Below are 20,335 nucleotides of genomic sequence, written 5' to 3'. Positions count from 1 at the left end.
ATGACGTATGCGCAGAAAGACAAACAGTTTCGCGATCTACCCATACCACTTGAACTCCCCTGAAATAGAAAACAAATACAGGCGGTACTGTCAGAGAGAGTGTGCAGCTGCGTTGTTAATCACCTGTTGAAATTTGGACTGCATCGTTCGATTGTATCTCCTTATGTACTTTATACTGAAAGAAACTTGCTGAATTCGTGTGGTGGAATGTTAATTTTGTGGAAGGAGTTTGTGTAAAACTATTGTTTCGTGGGAATTAACTGCACGTTACCAACGCGAGTCTACTATAATTTCGAAGATTAAGTGTTGCCTATCAGTGAGGTGTAGAAATAAAACAAAGATTATTTTATTATTTTACACAGTCCGTTATAATAACATTGGGTTTTATTTATAATATGTGTGGAATATTTTATCATATTTTGGTTAGTTGTTATTGGTAGATGTCTGAATCTGCTGGAGGTAAAATGAAACTATCGGGTACTCAAAATTAAAAAAAAAATAAAAACAAGAAAACTGGAGAACGAAGAAGGATTTAAAAAGCTCACTAGCCCGATTGACAGTTTTTTGACTCCGTAATTTCATTTTACAGGTAGTTAACTTCAAAACACACTGTGTGTTATGTGTGCTTCATCTGGATACATTTGTTTCTGGTCGGCTATCAAGGACAACTTGATAGGTAGAGAGACATTTTAGGTGATTTTCCATTTGAGGAAATAAATATGGCCCATGTGCGCCTTTTTTATTGCGATTAGCGCCCCGTCTGCGACAGTCTATTACATGTTCCATGGATCATTTTGCAGTTTAGTAATTCCTACCCATCACCTTTTACACACTGCAGTAACAGAAATTCTTCAGCGGAATAGAAGGAGTGGTCAAGGAGTTACATTCTCAGTTTGTTATCAAATTTTACTGTGCTGTCTATCAGACGCTTTATATCACTAGGTAAGTGATCAAAAATTTTTCTTGCAGCATTGTGCTCTCATTTTTGCGCTAAAGACCACTTTGATGTGGTGTAATGTATGTCATTTTTCCTTCTTGTAGTTACGTATCTCATTGTTTCTTTTGAACTGTAGTGGATTATATACAATAAACTTCATTACGGAATAAATATATTGTGAAGCAATAATCAGAGTGCCTAACTCCTGAAACAGATGTCTACAAGATGATCGTGGGTACGCACTACACATTATTCTTACAGCACGTTTTTGTGCAATAAAGACCTTTTCATAAAGATTACTTTTCCCAAAACACTATTACATATGAAAATATTGAATGAAAATGTGGAAAATATGCCAATTTACTAATGTGTCTACCCCAAGATTTGTAGTAAATCTATGCACAACTGTGGCTGAACTAAGCTGTTTTAGGAGTACCAAAATGCGCTTTTTTTCACTTTAAATTCTCATCAATATGGACCCTAGCAATTTTGAAGTTTCCACTCTATTTATTATTTCCTCATCATGTGTTACACTTATCCTTAGTGTAGTAACTCTAGACGTGCAGAATTGTATATGTTGTGTTTTATTAAAAGGGAGGGTGAGATCATTGGCAGAAAGCCAGTCAATGATACTTTTAAGAACTTCCTTTACCATTCCTTCTGTTTCTGAATGTCTGCTTGAGTTGTTTACAAGATTAGTATCACCTACAAAAATAACTAATTCTGCCTGTTGTATACTAGACCAAAGATCGTTTACATATATGAGTAATAGTAATGGACCTAAGAAGGAACCTTGGGCAACCCCATACGTGAGTTCTCTCGTCAGAATTATGTCCCTGCTTGAAATATAAAGTACAACTTTGTGTATTCTTTTGGTTAGATTTTACGTTATCCATTAGTTGGCTATACCATCATTCCCGTAAAACGTCAATCTGTCTAGGAGAACATTGTGATTCAAATAGTCTAATGCCTTAGAAAGGTCACCCAAAATACCAACCGGCGCAATTTTACTATTTAATGCTTGTAAGATGTAGTGAATGAACGTGTAAATGGAATTCTCAGTAGATCAACCCTTCTAACACCCAAAATGTGATTTGCGAAGTATACTATTGTTGCTAAGATGAAACGGCATTCTAGAAAAATCATCTTTTCAAATTTTTGAGAGATTTATGTTTCATATTAGTAAGTGTTACTGCTTTATATGTTTAATCACAATGAAACAATAACACTTCGTATTTTAAAACAAGTGTAGATGAGGGCGCTAATCGTAATATGAAAAGGACGCATATGCCCGGGCGCAATTTTTAGTTCCTTGAACTGGAAAATTACTAAGTACGTTTAACAAACAGCTAATTATGTAATATAATGTTACACCTATGTAATTAGGTAGCACGCTTGCCAGACGGTACATCTCGATCGTACGACTATCGTGCTGCGAGATATCGATTGTTTCGCAGCGCGCGCAAGGTTATCTACTCTCCCGGGCGATGCTGTTGTGTTTTACATAAAAAACTTATTTTAATCAAACATATGTTGTAATAACACGTTTTAATGTGCGGGGAGTTAATTCTGAGGTAAAACAAATGCTTACGAGCAGGTGCGGTTCTTTCTGCCAAGGTAGAGTTCACTTAAGGGCCATAAAAAATCTATTTAAATTAAGTGCAGCTGCCACACAACACTAAGTTAAAAAAAAAAGCTATCGTGAATAGTACCCTGCTAATATTATCGAGTATCTAATACCGCACCCGGGCTTCAAGGAAAAATCCAGCGAAGGTCCATAGTGCCATCTCCCTTTATTATATCTGCATGGAACTAACACAAATATGAATTTTTTTTGTCATTAAATGCAGTCGAACAAGCCGTTTCTTGTACATAAATCGTTCGCGGTGCAGGTCGGAAAGTGCTACTTAGCAAATGTAAACGTAAACACTCAAGCCTGTGCGTGATAAGATTTTACGCTTTTGCAGTAAAACAGCTTAGTACTTAATAGAGAACCAAACAAATTTATAAGTTTGACTGAAGTGTCTACTTAATCTTTGAAGTTATTCTCTCAGACATAAACATATGAAACGTCCGTTTGGATCTCTGCGAAAGAGTTGCAAGCGTATGTTACGTAAATTCCCATTCTCTGCAATCTTTAAATGAAATTCCGGAATTTTTATAGATGGACCTGTACTGTGTGATACCAGATACCATTTGTAACTCATTTTTACAGCGTCAATTCCGAATGAAAGCACTACTGTGTATCGGGTTTGCGTCTACAGTAAAGATAGAGCCTCAAAAAGTTTCGTCACAGGCATCATGTGACGCAAGGGAAGCTTTTTTTGCAGGCTTTCAAACTACTTTACTTTCATTTTCGATTTTTGTTCTAAATACGTACAGTTATCAGGGAAAAAAGTTGATTAGGGGCATAAAAAACCTAATTAACCATTTAAGATGATTTCCAGAAAAAAGCCATACACAAAATACGCAATCATATTTTGGCTACTTGCCCAAATTGTTGATGTATGGTGTTTTGCATTTTACAGACATCGATAACTTCAACTGGACAGTCACAAGACATGCCTTCTTCAGAAGAGGCATCTGCTTTAGAAGAGAAATTTCCTTCAGGAGAAAAGACTCATACTTCAAATGATATTGTCTTCATTAGTGCCTCGCCTGCCCCACATGAATTAACCGCGACCTTTGAATTTCCACTGGATATAAGATTTTCTGAAAATACTGCGAATGATCCTGCTCGCTGGCCACAAATAATACCCGATAAATTAAGATTATTTTAAACGGAAAATGGACCAGTTCTGATTAAAATATCTATATATCCTGTTGATTGCAACAATACGTCGTTTAACGATACTTATTGTACCAAAACGTTACAAAAAAACGAAATTATTCGCCGTGATTGGCTTGTTTGTTCAAAAACCACAGATTCAGTAAGCTTTTTAATAGAAACATCATTGCTTTTAAAGGTCAGATTGGTTTTAAATATGGGGGGTATTTATAAAGAAATTTAGGAAGGCATGAAATGAGTTCAGGTCACATACTTTCCATAAAAAAATTTTAGATCTAAAAAATAACTTACTAAAAGGTCAAACAGTAGACTCTGTCAATCAACCTCAAACAGATTGCGAGCAAAAGAAGTTGCAAGGTCGTTTTGGAGAGAATGATCATCGAGTTTTTGGCTGGTCAAAAGTTAGGTTTTGGAGGATCTACTGAAAAATTATTCGAATCAAGTAATGGAAATTTTTTAAAGTTAGTTGAATAAACTCCTAACTTTGAAAATATACTGTCAGAACAGATCCTAGGAATTCAAACGTCTCAGCAACGCTTTCTCCATTATCTTGACCATAATATTCAAAACGAATGAATTAATTTACTTTCTGAAAAAATTAAAACTACTATAGTTGACCTTTTAAAACAGTCTTAATGCTATTGTGTGATTCTAGATTGCAGCCTGACATTTCACACATAAAACGACTTACGGTTGTGGTACGGTTCGTTTATTTTAACCTGTCAAAAAAACTTGTTGAGCTAATTTTTTTTAGCTTTTTACCTGTAACTGATACTACTAGACGAAGGTTATCAACCTATTTGTTGGATTTCTTAATATCATGAAATACTGAACTAGAAGATTTACGAGGCTGAGAATATGATAATGGGGAAAACATGTGACGGAAAATATAGACCTCCAGAAGAAAATGAGAAATAAATTCTCTTGATTTTTACGTTCCATGTGCGGCTCATACTCTCAGTTTGGTAGTAAATGATGGCGCCAGAAGCTCATTGCAAATCTCAATTTTTATTACATTGGTCACGAAATATACTTTTTTTTCGACATCAGTTTCACGTTGGGATGACATTAAGAATCAAATACCTATTTCGACATTAAAGCCTCTTTCTAACACACGATGGAAATGTGGAATTGATCCTTTAAGAGACCTTCGCTGAAATATGGATAAAATTTACGATGCATCATATTCTTTTATTGTCAGTGACAAGTACGACAGTGACGCGAGAAACATGACTAGTTCATAGACGTCAAAACTAAATATTTAAAGGTTCATACAGTCAGTTGTAATATGGTAAAAGGTTTTATCAAAAATTAATACTGGAAGCGAAACTCTGCAAAGGTCAGACACTATCCTTTCATAGGCAGTCCAAACGATCGATCTGGTCAAAAAAGATTTAGGCGTATACCACATAGACAGTGCATTTGGGCAACTACTAGTTGATTCAGATTTAACTGCTGAAGATTTAGAATGTCAACCTGAATTCACAGCAACTGCTCGTCCACGTCCTCGGAAACGATATTTTAATCACAAAGCTGTGGGGGACACTATATTACACACAAAAACGAAAATTAAAATAAATTTTTATTTTATTGTTGCTTGTCACAATGATGTTACAATTAAATGAAAAATTCGATTTGTTAACAGAACAGAACAGAACAGGTTTTCATTTTTGTAAAACATTGAAAGATAGAGGGAACTGGAGAGAGACCGAAGAAAAACACGATGTCTCAACCTATATTTATTACAGTAATTTAATATTTGTGTTTCCAAATGTTTCATCATCTTTAAGCATATACACTATGTGATCAAAAGTATCCGGACTTACCCAGAAACATACATTTTTCATATAAATTGCATTGTGCTACCACCTACTAACAAGTACTCCATGTCGGCGACCTCGGAAGTCATTAGGCATCGCGAGAGAGCATAATGGGACGCTCTGCGGAACTCACGGACTTCGAACGTGGTCAGGTGATTGGGTGTCACTTGTGTCATACGTCTGTAAGTGAGAATTCCACACACTTAAACATCCATAGGTTCATTGTTTCTGATGCGATATTGAAGTGGAAACGTGAAGGGGCACGTACGGTGTACAGAGGCCGTGGTGTTATGGAGTGGTCGTGTCTGCCATGCAGGGAACTTGCATCCCTTGTTGTTTTGCGTGCCATTCTCACAGCACAGGCCTACATTCATGTTTTAAGCACCTTCATCCTTGTCACTGTTGAAGAGCAATTCGGGGTTGGCGATTGCATCTTTCAACACGATCGAGGACCTGTTTATTATGCACGGCCGGTGACTGAGTGGTTACACGACAATAACATCCCCGTAAAGGACTGGCCTGCACAGAGTCCTGACCTGACTCCTATAGAAGACCTTTGGGTTGTTTTGGAGAGCCGTCTTCGTGACAGGCCTGACAGATCGATATCGATACCTCTCCTCAGTGCAGCACTCCGTGAAGAACGGGCTACCATTCCCCAAGAAACCTTCCAGCACCTGATTGAACGTACGCGTGCGAGAGTGGAACCTGTCAACAAGGCTAAGGGTGGGCCTACACAGTAATGAATTCCAGCATTACCAATAGAAGGCGCCACGTAGTTGTAACTCATTTTCAGTCAGGTGTCCTGATACTTTAGATCACATAGTGTATTTAACACTTCCTGTGAGGGTAGCAAAAGACGAAAGGTCATTTTCAAAGGCAAAAATTATAAAAAAACTATTTAGGATCAACCACGACCCAAGAGAGACTGAGAAATTTGGCTATCTTAAAGAAAAGTATCGAAGAGAAAGTAGCTTTCAAAACAAACGATATCATTAAAAACTTTACTGACCCAAAAGCCAGATAAATTGAACTTCATGTTTTAAAATGTAAGAAACTTTTCTTACAGTAGGCACTAAATAAAAAAAAATGGAACATAGAAATTAAATGAAGTTGGTTTTTTTTTCCCGGCGCCCAGTACCGTTAAGACGACCCTGTGCCTGTATAGCAGGTATTGCTAATTCCTTGGAATTTTTTCATAGCAGACAGCCGTCGATTACGTGGTAAATACTTTGATCGGAAGACCCTCACGTCTCGAAAACTTCAAAGCGCAAAACTCTAACACGATACATCTGTCTCTTCCACCATAAAAAACCTCTGTTGAAGATACAGGGCTACCACACTACATTCACAAGTAGGAAGAACACGAGATTCGTATCTTTGCCCGAGTGTTCCTTTGCCCTCGCCAATCCTAATCTTCGGAAATCAGCATTTTATTGCAATTAAGTCAATATTTAACTTGTAAAAAAAGATAAAAAGAAAAAAATGTAAAAGTTCTGAAATTCACATGTAGTATTGTTTGCAGTGTTTCTAAGCATGTGAAAAATCTTTTTCTAGTATTAATTGTGGTCGGAATATTGCTTTTTTCCTTGTTGTAGACAAATTACTCGGTCTGAAGAAGTCCACTACTTGAAAGGTAGCACACACACTGCTTTGCGCAGCCGAAGCGCCAACGCAGTGCAGCTCCCATAGTTGTATTGTGGGCGTTATCAGCCCGGCGCATTCACTGACAAATGCCAACTTCCTTACATCGGATTACGGCAACACAATGAGACACTAATACACGTAAAGGTAATAAATATGCAATTAATCAGATGTAACAATACCCTATGTTCGATCGCTGCAAGCACAGAAAGGTTCTTAGTGTGACGTCAGGACGATTTTCGTTTTGTTCTAGACCACATTGAGAACGTTGACCAACAGACAGTTGTCAATAATTTTATTATACCTGCATATGTTCACATAATCGCAGACGGTAGTAAATATAAGGACAATATTGATAAAATAACATAACATATTTACTTCTCGGGGGTAAATGCATGAAAGTGCGGGAGCTTGTCACCAGAGCCCCCCCAGTCATGCAAAGAAAGCTGAGCGCCACATGGCGTGAGGTCAGCATGGCCACACCGCGAAGTGGGGCTGAACCCGCGACACGAGGCAGTTGGAGGAAAGGGCAAAGACGATTTTTGTCAGTCAACGATCAGTTACGGTGCACTGTGGTGTTGTTCTTCATTCCATCAACGCCTGGAGACAACGTTCAGATGACTTCATAAGGGGATGAATCACCGGGAAACTGGAAGATGGGTGAAATAAGAGTGTAGCCGAGGAATTTCATATTGGTCACAGCGTGTTTCACGTGAATGGGAAGCGTTCCGAACAGCTTCTAGAAGAAGAAGAGTCGGTCGATCACTGTCAGTTACCGCAGCAGATAACCGCTAGATTGCGCAACACTGAAGAAAGGACCGAGATCAAGCAGCGGGGGCAATTGCAGCCACATTTAACAAGTCTGCAACGCACTCAGTCTCAGGATCCACAGCCCGCGGGGTAGCCGCGCGGTCTGAGGGGCGCTTTGTCACGGTCCGTGTGGCTTCCCCCGTCAAAGGTTCGAGTCCTCCCTCGGGCATGGGTGGGACTGAACCAACGAGATGTGCGGTCGATTTTAGTCTGTAATGATTCAGATTTGGTTGGAACTGGGAACACGTAAATCTCCTAGGAATATTGTTGAAGATGATCGTTTTGGTGGTCCAGGTGTTACGGTGTGGGGACGGATAATATTGCATGGGTGGCCTACAAATCTTTGAATACGTTATACTCACCGGTCTGCGTTGTTCTGACACTGTATGCCTTCCCCATGTGCTTCTTTTCAGAAAGGCATTAGCCGATGACTTAATTTATATGGCTGACAATGGGCGACTGCATCCAACATCGCAGATGGAAGACGGGGACAAGAAGATATTGGGCCAATGGAGTGACCTGCCCGTTCCCCCGACTTAAATCTCATCTAGCGCATGTGGGTCGCGTTGCGGAGACATTACAACACGCCCACATGCATCAAGGACCATCCAGTAGTTGCTGCCATTATGTATCTTTCGTGTAGTGGTATGTCATACTAACAGTACACATGAAAGCGTCGCAAACATCAGTAGTAAGTCATAACCGGGTATTTATGTTAATGAATTTTAATAATCAGACAAACACAACCCGGTAGCAGAAATAAAATAAAACTAGATATTTAGTCAGCTTAAAGAGTTTTCGCTAGACATTTTATATTGAATAGCCTATGTCTCGCACCCATCCTGTATAAAGATGGCCTTACAGAGACTCAAGTGCAGTTATTGTCTTTGAGTCGAAGTATCATATTTGTTTGACCCGTTGAGTATTTCTTTCAGTTACTTATTGGAGTGGAAGTATCATATTTGTTTGACTCGTTGAGTATTTCTTTCAGTTACCTTCTGTACCATACTGTACGAGTTTTTCCTATGTATTACCCAAATATCATCGAGCTATGTTACTTGGCAGCGAAACATCATGCGAAAGACACTTTCGTCTTTGCTTTGGCACACCTTAACCCCAACAGTCATTCTTATAGCCTCTGTCACCCAGAGAACGGCATTAACTCGAGCCTTTCGTTCATCCGTGAGCGAACACACATCTTCAGAGACTGTCATTTCAGATCGATTTTATATTTAGAGCATTTCGTTATCGTCACATGGTATCCTTGAACTATGTCGGAAAGTACAACCATTTCAATCACATATCCATATCACAGATGAGACAAAAATCCGTCACCACCAAATTACGAGGCGTTGACGGCTTTCTTTCACTGCAGAGTAGAGTTCGAGAAAAGTGACTCCAAAACTTCCGGTCCTAGTTAACAGACGAAGCGGAAGAATGAAGAACTAATTCTGGAAGTAAGCTATTTACGTGTCCACCATTTTATTTGGAGTGTAACACTATTTTCTCTGTTTGATAATCGAATATTTTCACCTCTCAGAGAGTAAACGGATCATTTTCCTTCATTTGACAAGCCTGTAATGAATTGTTTTTCACTATTCGAACAAGTGCTATCTAAATGCTAGCAGCAGCGTCTTTTACATTTTCTGTTACTTTTCATTAACGGTCGACATCGGCCTACACAAAGGCACTCTTTCAAATTCTTGATCAGATTGTATCGGAGTGACTGATGACGTGCGGACCGTTAATCATTTCGTGACTGCAGTCATTCCCCCCTCTCCCCCTCCGCGCTCCCGCTTCCCCTCGGTAGCATTCCTCGGAGGCTAGTTAACGGAACGAACCCCGGACATTGTCGGAAGTCCGTACACGGGAGCAACGAAAAAAATGCCACTGCCAGCGTGAGCGTTCGCTAAGCGAGAGTTATTATTGTCGCCGAAGCCCCTACTAGTACCACTGCCGAACACCGGGCATACATCAACATGACGTCTACACGAGCAGCATAATACGATACGCCGTGGCGTTCATTAATCATCGACAGATGGGTACGGTCGGCCGTTCCATCAGCCGACGTCCAATTATTTTGGTGATAGTGTCGGTACATATTGAAACACGTATTGACGTACGCGCTGCTCCCGCTGTATTGACAAATGCACACACACACACACACACACACACACTTAGCTGAAACGCAAATATATACGCAGTCACAAACACATGCAGATTTATACGTAAATTGCAGTTCTCTTTAGAGCGAAAAGAATTTAGGAGGTGTGAACGGTACAAAATAAGAAGACACTGCGTTCGTAAGTATCGATTCTTTAAAGAAGCTCTATAGTTGCATTTATTCTACAGCGTATCGTACGATATTATCATCCCGAATCTTCCAGATCCGGAGAAAATTATAACCCGAAACTGCACTGCAGTCAAATGACACCACACGATCATGAGTAGGGCCCGGATTTTAATGACAAGTCATATTTTTTTCTGAACTATAGGGTGAATTTTAGAACAATTTATACACAAATCAAGGCACTTTAGTGTCGAAAAATGTATTTTGATTGTGCATATAAGCTCATATTTCAACAAATTTTAGTAATAGGTCACATTGCGGCTAACTTTTGCCAAAAATGCATATACCGTTTTTCTCGTATCTTACGCGACACACAAATAAGAAAATGAATATGTTGCTCATGAGACAATATTTAACATGCTATATATAAAGATAAACAGATAAATTAGTAAACAGCTTTATTTCTCAGGACTGTAGCAGAAAATCGGTGTACCACAACAGTCGTTTCGCGAACATAAAACATTGTTGCGCAGATTCGACATTACGCTCTCAGAGCCAATAAAGGCGGCTTCTGCCGTAATAATCATCGCAGCCGCACAGGTGCTCCCAGTAACCAGTTTGAATACAGGCTTTGCCTTGTTCAATATGCCCAAAGCGAAGTGCTCCGACAGCGTGAAGCTCCGACGATATGTTCGAGAATTTGGAGAGACGTTCTTTAGTACGGATGGGAAAATATTATTTTGTAAACTGTGTGACGATAAAGTTAGTGCAGAAAAGCGCTTTAATGTGCAACAACACTCTAATACCGCTAAACACAACAGCTGTGTGAAACGAAGTGCTGAAAGTAACAGCAGGCAAACGCTGTTATTTGAACAGACAGGTCAATCGTCAACCGTGCAATAATTTTGCAAAGATTTGTGTGAGATGATGGTGTCCTTCAACATCCCATTGGAAAAGCTGAAGAATCCACGCTTCAGACGGTTCTTGGAGAAGTACACAACACATCCAGTTCCAGATGAATCTACACTGAGAATCATTTATCCGTGTGCCACAATGATGTGCTCAACAAAATACGAATTACTATTGCTGAGCAAAAGATCTGGCTGTCGATAGATGAAACTACGGATATTAGTGGGCGATATATTGTAAATGTTGTTGATGGTGCTCTAAAAGTTGATGGCCCTGGAGATATATTCCTACTAACGTGTGAAGCTCTCGATAGAGTAAGCAATTCGACGATTGCTATTTTGTTTTACTACTCTCTGCAGCTACTTTGGCCCGATGGTGTGAAAATAGACAACGTTTTGCTGCTTGTAACTGATGGTGCTTCATATATGGCTAAAGCAGCCAAATGGCTTCAGATTCTCTACCCCAATGTGGTGTACGCCACTTGCCTTGCACATGCGTTGCACAGAGTTGCCGATGTGCAGAGTGAGTTGGGTCGAACTCGTGGTCATCTGGTTGACAAAGTGAAAACCTAATTGCAAAGTGTTCTCCAACGGAATGCTGGGTATTCTACAATGTGCAAAATTAGTGACAGTCTATCAGGGAATGCCTCAACATTTGAAGATACTGAAACAAAGCTGAACTCCAGTGACCTGACTGCCTTTAAGTACGCTCTAGTGACGTCTTGTAAAGTGGAGAGGAGCTTTTCCAGGTACAAAACTAACCTCAGCGACAACCGTAGATCTTTGACTATGGAAAACCTGAAAATGCACCTTGTGATCTAGTGCAACTTTGCAGATACTGAAGATTGACATACGGTATTAAATAATGTAAAACGCTTTAAATACTATGTAGAAATAAAAACATTGTTTTACTGTTTCGATAGATGATCTTTTCACTGTACTTTGTTTTTAGAAAATAAAACATTCAGACATTCAAAAAATAGGTGCAAATTAGCCACAAACCCTACAGAAAGAAAGAACTATACTTACAATATTTTGAGAAGTGAATTTTGTATTACTTTATTGTGATTAAAAAATTAAATAAACACAGAAGAATGCTTTAAATAAACTTCTATTAAGTCATATTTTATTTTCAAGGTCGTATTTATGAAAGTTTTAGGTCATAAATGCTTGCATATTTCACTGTTTTTTATGTAATTAAAATCCGGGCCCTAATCATGAGTTACCGCGAACGCGCTTTGTCTTCCCAACAGGATTCGACGGTCACCAAAATATTACAAGAATTCGTGACAACAGTCGCTACTCAACCTTACACTGAAGCCCCCACGGCTTTTCCACGTGAAACAGACTACTGTCATTCTCCATCAACTACATTCATTACACATGAGTTGGAAGTAGCTATGAAAACTTCTGCGAATATCTCTCCAGGAATTGGTTAAATTCGTTGTGGTATAATGAGAAACCTGCGACACGATTGCCTAACGTCAATGCTAAAAACTCAGAAACGATTCAACGTATCGATTTTTTTTTCTTCACAATTGGTCGTCAGCATTACTTCCCTGCAACACCCATACATGCTTTCCATACATTTTCTAACAACACTAACATGTCACCATAGAGACCATTGGGATGTGTGCTGAAGTAATGTCTGCCTTAAAAATGCTGTCAACGTCATTGTTCTACCTCACTCACTTTTCCTGATGAAAAAATATTCTTGATTTTGACCATCGTTCAAATGTGTCCATATCCTTTTCTAATGTCTAGAGAAGTGATTTTATAGAACATTTGTCGGGCTTTCTTCAATGTCGTTCATAAATAACCAGTGCTTAAGTAGACTCACATCTACATCTACATCCATACTCCGCAAGCCATCTGACGGTGTGTGGCGGAGGGTACCTTGAGTACCTCTATCGGTTCTCCCTTCTATTCCAGTCTCGTATTGTTCGTGGAAAGAAGGATTGTCGGTATGCTCCTGTGTGGGCTGTAATCTCTCTGATTTTACCCTTATGGTCTCTTCGCGAGATATACGTAGAAGGGAGCAATATACTGCTTGGCTCTTCGGTGAAGGTATGTTCTCGAAACTTTAACAAAAGCCCGTACCGAGCTACTGAGCGTCTCTCCTGCAGAGTCTTCCACTGGAGTTTATCTATCATCTCCGTAACGCTTTCGCGATTACTAAATGATCCTGTAACGAAGCGCGCTGCTCTCCGTTGGATCTTCTCTATCTCTTCTATCAACCCTATCTGGTATGGATCCCACACTGCTGAGCAGTATTCAAGCAGTGGGCGAACAAGCGTACTGTAACCTACTTCCTTTGTTTTCGGATTGCATTTCCTTAGGATTCTTCCAATGAATCTCAGTCTGGCATCTGCTTTACCAACGATCAACTTTATATGATCATTCCATTTTAAATCACTCCTAATGCGTACTTCCAGATAATTTATGGAATTAATTGCTTCCAATTGCTGACCTGCAATTTTGTAGCTAAATGATAAGGGATCTATCTTTCTATGCATTCGCAGCACATTACACTTGTCTACATTGAGATTCAATTGCCATTCCCTGCACTATGCGTCAATTCGCTGCAGATCCTCCTGCATTTCAGTACAATTTTCCATTGTTGCAACCTCTCGATACACCACAGCATCATCTGCAAAAAACCTCAGTGAACTTCCGATGTCATCCAAAAGGTCATTTATGTATATTGTGAGTTGCAACGGTCCTATGACACTCCCCTGCGGCGCACCTGAAATCACTCTTACTTCGGAAGACTTCTCTCAATTGAGAATGCCATGCTGCGCTCTGTTATCTAGGAACTCTTCAATCCAATCACACAATTGGTCTGATAGTCCATATGCTCTTACTTTGTTCATTAAACGGCTTTGGGGAACTGTATCGAACGTCTTGCTGAAGTCAAGAAACACTGCATCTACCTGTGAACCCGTGTCTATGGCCCTCTGAGTCTCGTGGACGAATAGCTCGAGCTGGGTTTCACACGACCATCTTTTTCGAAATCCATGCTGATTCCTACAGAGTAGATTTCTAGTCTCCAGAAAAGTCATTATACTCGAACATAATACGCGTCCCAAAATTCTACAACTGATCGACGTTAGAGATATAGGTCTATAGTTCTGCACTTCTGTTCGACGGCCCTTCTAGAAAACGGGGATGACCTGTGCCCTTTTCGAATCCTTGGGAACGCTACGCTCTTCTAGAGACCTACGGTACACCGCTGCATGAAGGGCGGCAAGTTCCTTCGCGTACTCTGTGTAAAATCCAACTGGTATCCCATCAGGTCCAGCGGCATTTCCTCTTTTGAGCGATTTTAATTGTTTCTCTATACCTCTGTCGTCTATTTCGATATCTACCATTTTGTCATCTGTACGACAATCTAGAGAAGGAACTACAGTGCAGTCTTCCTCTGTGAAACAGCTTTGGAAAATACACTTAGTATTTCGGCCTTTAGTCTGTCATCCTCTGTTTCAGTACCATCTTGGTCACAGAGTGTCTGGATATTTTGTTTTGATCCACCTACCGCTTTGACATAAGACCAAAATTTCTTAGGATTTTCTGCCAAGTCAGTACATAGAACTTTACTTTCGAATTCATTGAACGTCTCTCGCATAGCCCTCATCACACTATATTTCGCTTCGCGTAATTTTTGTTTGTCTGCTAGGCTTTGACTATGTTTATGTTTGCTGTGAAGTTCCCTTTACTTCCGCAGCAGTTTTCTAACTCGTTTGTTGTACCACGGTGGCTCTTTTCCATCTCTTACGATCTTGCTTGGCATATACTCATCTAACGCATATTGTACGATCGTTTTGAACTTTGTCCACTGATCCTCAACACTATCTGTACTTGAGACAAAACTTTTGTGTTGAGCTGTCAGGTACCCTGTAATCTGCTTTTTGTCACTTTTGCTAAACAGAAAAATCTTCCTACCTTTTTTAATATTTCTATTTACGGCTGAAATCATCGATGCAGTAACCGCTTTATGATCGCTGATTCCCTGTTCTGCGTTAACTGTTTCAAATAGTTCGGATCTGTTTGTCACCAGAGGGTCTAATATGTATCGCCACGAGTCGGTTCTCTGTTTAACTGCTCAAGGTAGTTTTCAGATAAAGCACTCTACATGAAGTAGAGTCAGAGCAAGCGAAGAGTAGTATGAGTCTTGCTAAAGAACCATATCATTGAAAGATTATTTTGGTCATATTCCCCCAACATATCTCTTAATCCACCTACAGAAATGTAATAACAGTCACTGTATTACTTTTAATTAAAAATGTTGAGACACATAAGAAATTACTGACATGAATATGTTCGTACCGCAAAGTCGTGAAAGAACGGTAGCACGAAAATTTTACTAGGCTCTCCGAATACATCCAGAATATGGCTGCCATCGTAAGGCTCCAGTCGACTGGAAAATATATTACTCCAGTCGTTGGAAAATCCTCTTCGCAGCCAGGGCACTCTGCTATCGACTTTATGGTAATGTTCCTTGGCAGGGATAGCGGTCGGAGCTATCCGACGGCAATCGACGCGATGTGTCTAGCCCAAAACCATCGAGCGGTCGATAGAACGGAAGTGTCTGGCGAAGCGAGCGACAATATTTCATTCATTTACCACTGAGGCTGCTGTCAAGCCGAGCTATGAAAGTTAACTAGATTCCCGAATGGTACGCGCGAATAATTCATTGTTATTGCCAGAACCTGTTGCCCTAGTACCTGCCGTCTAGCTTGACGGTGAACGGAAGTCTCAAAGGTGTTGTGGTCGCTACGCCTCTCAGTGACAAATAACTAACTGACTTCTTGGAGCCCAAAAACGAAAAGAGCGTCTCCTACGTCTGACAGCAGCTGCCATTGTGCCGATTGCTTTCTCCCGGCTCTTTCGATCAATTTAGCGTAAAAGGAGATACATCGAGAGCGCCTTTTATAATCGTACGTCATCAGTCTTTCTGCCTGACTAACAGTTAATCAATGTCTTGTTAATATTCTACCACAGCAAAAGTAATTCTCGCCTGCCCGTCCTGAAGTGTTCACAGTCACCTGTCTTCCGTCGGAGTCCATGAGCGTTTCACCAGTCCACACTTGTCTTACTTTGCAAACATTTCTTCAGTTCATTCATGTGCTTTGAGATAACAAGGGTAAGCCGCTAAAAGAAACCCTCTGTAGGCCGAATAAGTAACAAAATATGCACATGTCTAACTATGACTAGGTGTTAACCATTATTTCAGGCGTGCGTATTTGTAACACTACAAAAGTTATCAAGAAAACTGAATCACTGCAACGATTATCAGCTTAAGAGCACATGTCTAACTATGACTAGGTGTTAACCATTATTTCAGGCGTGCGTATTTGTAACACTACAAAAGTTATCAAGAAAACTGAATCACTGCAACGATTATCAGCTTAAGAATCTAACATGCCGTTAATAGACGCTTCAAATTATGATTCAGCAGAAGCTCAACAATTTCGTTCAGAAATTATGCTTTAAATAGAGTTATGTCAGTAGAGAGAGATGCGTTAAGATCTCCCTTATTCTTGCTGCAGCTGCAAGGTAGCTTCCATTTCTCACACGAAATTTTACACTGGCGGAAAAAAAATCCACCAACTAGAAGACAAACGAAAGTAGGTAGGCGTGCACCTGCATCTGAATGATGACCTCTATTCAAATTTCGGGCTATTCGCATAAGCGTTGTCCTAGAAGCACCACTACGAGGATGCAAATCAGGTTTGCTTGATATACGGGCTGTAACGGTAGAAAGCGTTGATTACCTTTGAGAATGGACGTATGAGCTGATGTTAGTCAAGAATGCCTTTAAGACAAAGAAGTCGCCATTATGAACGGTTCTCTGAGTTTGAACGGGGTCGTGTAATAGGTCTCCGAGAATCCGGATGTTACTTTTGCGATATTGCAGAAACACTTGGCAGGAATGTAGCCACTGTGCACGACTGCTGGCAGCGGTGGTCACGAGAATAAACGACCACAAGAAGACCGGGATGCGGTGGGCACAGGATTAAAGGTTAATCTTTGTAATTTATCCACAGTAATTAATTGACACGCGAAGTCTTTCGGATTCTTTATTAAACGAATAAAATATTACTGATAAAAGTATGTTTACGTTTGTTTTCTGTCAAGACACAACAAATGCGGCATGCATACAGCTTTCTGATTTTTCTGTTTAATTTCTTAACAGTTGTGACTTAAGGAGAGGAACCCCTTTGAACCATCAACAACGATAGTTGAATTTCACTTACGTTGAACTACCGAAAATGAATAGGCAAATTTTATGACGACAAGATATTACGGTATTTCCATTAGAATGGAACGCTTTGAAACTTTTTTCTGTTCCACAGTTTCAATAAGAGATATTTTTTATATAACCCACATAGAATCTCTTAAATAAAAAGTTATTTTGCTGCAGTCAATCTCCATATTTTTTCAAATGCACGATACTGTTATGAAGAAATAAATGCGTGACACTTATGTTACGTTGGCTGCACAAAATCAGACATAGCTCATCAGCAGGCATTTCATATTTGACGGAAGATACTATGGCCCTAGACATCCAGGTGCTCAGAACTGGAAAGTGCGACGTGACGCGACAGACGAGCAACACATCTGCAAAAAGCTTCACAGAATTTTCACTGTGATTTTAATCTCGCGGCCGATCTGAGGTAGAAAAAACAATAGCCCTTGTAATATACATTAAAACTGTACGTAATATAGCTATTAAAACAGGTTTATACTGAGCCTGTGAACTTCAGTGCTACACGTTATACACATTGGTTCTACATTCCTTACCTGGTACATAAAAAGACGGCACACTGAGTCCAATTTCAGTTGTGTTTCGGTGTTCAATGGTGTCATGTCGCACACCAGGCTGATTTGCGAAGACAGTGTAAACCGTCTGGTTAGCATACTTTGTAATCACAGACGTGGTTGATACCGCTTTGAGCTGTTCAGTTTGCCAGGGGATGAAAAAAAGTCGAAACTAGTTGCACAATAATAATAGTTTATCTGATCACAGCCCATGTGGCGATATGAAAAAAGTTCTTTTAAATAGCGATATAGAATTATTCCAAAGGTAAAACTGCTTCTTCACTTACAATATTTTTCAGTAGGTATAAAGACAGAAAAATTTTTAGACCATACCAGTGATAGATATTTACTTGCTATAATAAGTGGATATGCATGACTTGACACAATGTTTACATTTTACCCTATGTCTAATTTGGGTCTGACGAAAACGGGAAGTATTGGCATTTAACGTAAGGCTGAGCTCTCATTTGCCTTGTTTGTGAACGAAACAATGTATTCAGAATATCGAGTCCCTTGGGAGTAAACAAGTATACTTCATCTCAGGACATATTTAAGCATAGGATGTAATGTAACTAGGGCAAAACGAGCAAGTATGTCGAACAACAAGTAGAGAGACTCACCCGAGAGTTCCATGTACTTCTTTGCGCGGCCGAGGGAGTTTTCCGCGACACAGCTGTAGTTGCCGAAGTCGGTGGCCTGCACGTCTCGGATGGTCAGCGTGTGTTTGTTGCCACGTGTCTCCATGGAGCGGCGCTCCGTGGGGTCCAGCATCAGGTTGTCCTGGTACCACATCAGCTGCAACAGAAACCCAGTACGTTACTGGCGAATCTGGTGTAACTGTCAGCTGCTGTACGTTGACGATGACTTCATAATAGGTCCATGCTTGCGTGTGTAAAGGCAACAACTATGAGACACTTCATATGAACACCGCAATTTTTATTGGCTGAACAACCGAACTCTACAATTTAACCAAAACTACCCTTTCCGCTAGTACCATTACTCCGCAACTAGCAGCACTGTTAAATTATAGCTGTAGGGAGCATATACAGGTTGTTTGGAAATTCCCGTTACAGACTTCTTGGACCTGTAGAGGCGAATGAGTTCATAATATTTTGAATAGGAACCCATGTCCGGAAACGTCCTGTTTCCGTGCTGCAGCTGTTTGAAAACATGTTTGATAGGTAGGTATGCAACAGGGTAGTCATTGTGGAGGGTGGATGCGCGGGATTGGCTAATGTCATTTGACCTGGTAACAACCTCATTCACGTGTCAGTGAGTGTTAGAGCAACATGGCTAAGTTTGCAGAATACACCGACATGATCCTTCTGTATGGCGTCCGCAACTCGTTGTCTTGGGGTAGCGTTCTCGCTTCGTGCTCAGGGGGTCCCGGGTTCTATTGCCGACGGGGTCAGGGATTTTTCTGCCTCCAGATGACTGGGTGTTGTTGTGTTGTTTTCATCATCATCATCATCATTTCATTCCATTACGGTCGGAGGAAGGCAATGGCAAACCACCTCCGCTACGACCTTCCCTAGTCGGCGATGCGGGTCTCCTGCATCGTTCCCTACGCTCTTCGGAGTATGGGACCTCATCACCATCTGTATGGCAAAGTTCACGTTAATGAAAAATCTGCTCGTCGCCTTTATCAAGATCATTCTCGACAACGTATGACTCAATCGAATACCCTTTTCGCCACAATTACGCAACGGCTTCGAGAAACGGATACCTCCACCGTGTAGGTGTGACTGTTGTGCCCCAAGGAGACGCCGCACACCCGAATTGGAAGAAGCTGCCCAGCAGCAATTTGAAGAGAATTTTGAAGAAATTGCTTTGGCTATAATGAGTGTAATTGTAAACCAAGTTATATAATGAATCACGCCAAATCAGTTACTTGTAAATGGTGGTGGCGTTACCAACGTGTTTTCAAATGGTTGTAGCACGGAAACAGAACGTACCGCAACATGGGTTCCAATTCAAAATACTATGTCTTCACTACCCCGTATAAGTCCTAGAAGTCTGTAACGGGAATTTCCGAACATCCTGTGTGAATAATTTTTCCTTATTTTATTTTGATATATTCATCATGTTAAATGATAAATGTCAGTACCTTTTTTGAGCAAATACGAGGTAGAGCAGTGACAACTACGAAGGCTGATTATTGACTTGTGGCACGGCTGCTACGTTGGCTTTCGTGTGTATAGACATGGATAAAACATCTGAATAATTTTGTGTGCCGTATAGTGTGGGCTGCGAGAGACAGTGACTGATACGGGGGAAACTAAGTCTGATCTCACCTGCGCAATGGATGCAGATCGGTGG

At 40.3% G+C, this 20,335-nt stretch overlaps 1 protein-coding gene across 3 annotated transcripts in view; it reads right to left on the bottom strand.

Annotated features, from left to right (window-relative positions):
- LOC124797986 (lachesin) overlaps positions 1 to 20,335 on the bottom strand; it is an 871,202-nt gene that overhangs the window by 82,737 nt on the left and 768,130 nt on the right. For all 3 annotated transcript variants that reach the window (XM_047261164.1, XM_047261165.1, XM_047261166.1), the window contains one exon: positions 18,637 to 18,811. In XM_047261164.1, the coding sequence (XP_047117120.1) occupies positions 18,637 to 18,811 (175 nt within the window). The remainder of the gene's footprint in view (positions 1 to 18,636; positions 18,812 to 20,335) is intronic.

Source organism: Schistocerca piceifrons, chromosome 5 (genome assembly GCF_021461385.2).
Source record: "Schistocerca piceifrons isolate TAMUIC-IGC-003096 chromosome 5, iqSchPice1.1, whole genome shotgun sequence".
NCBI classification, from domain to species: Eukaryota; Metazoa; Arthropoda; class Insecta; order Orthoptera; family Acrididae; genus Schistocerca; species Schistocerca piceifrons.
This window is presented reverse-complemented; position numbering and strand designations above follow the sequence as displayed.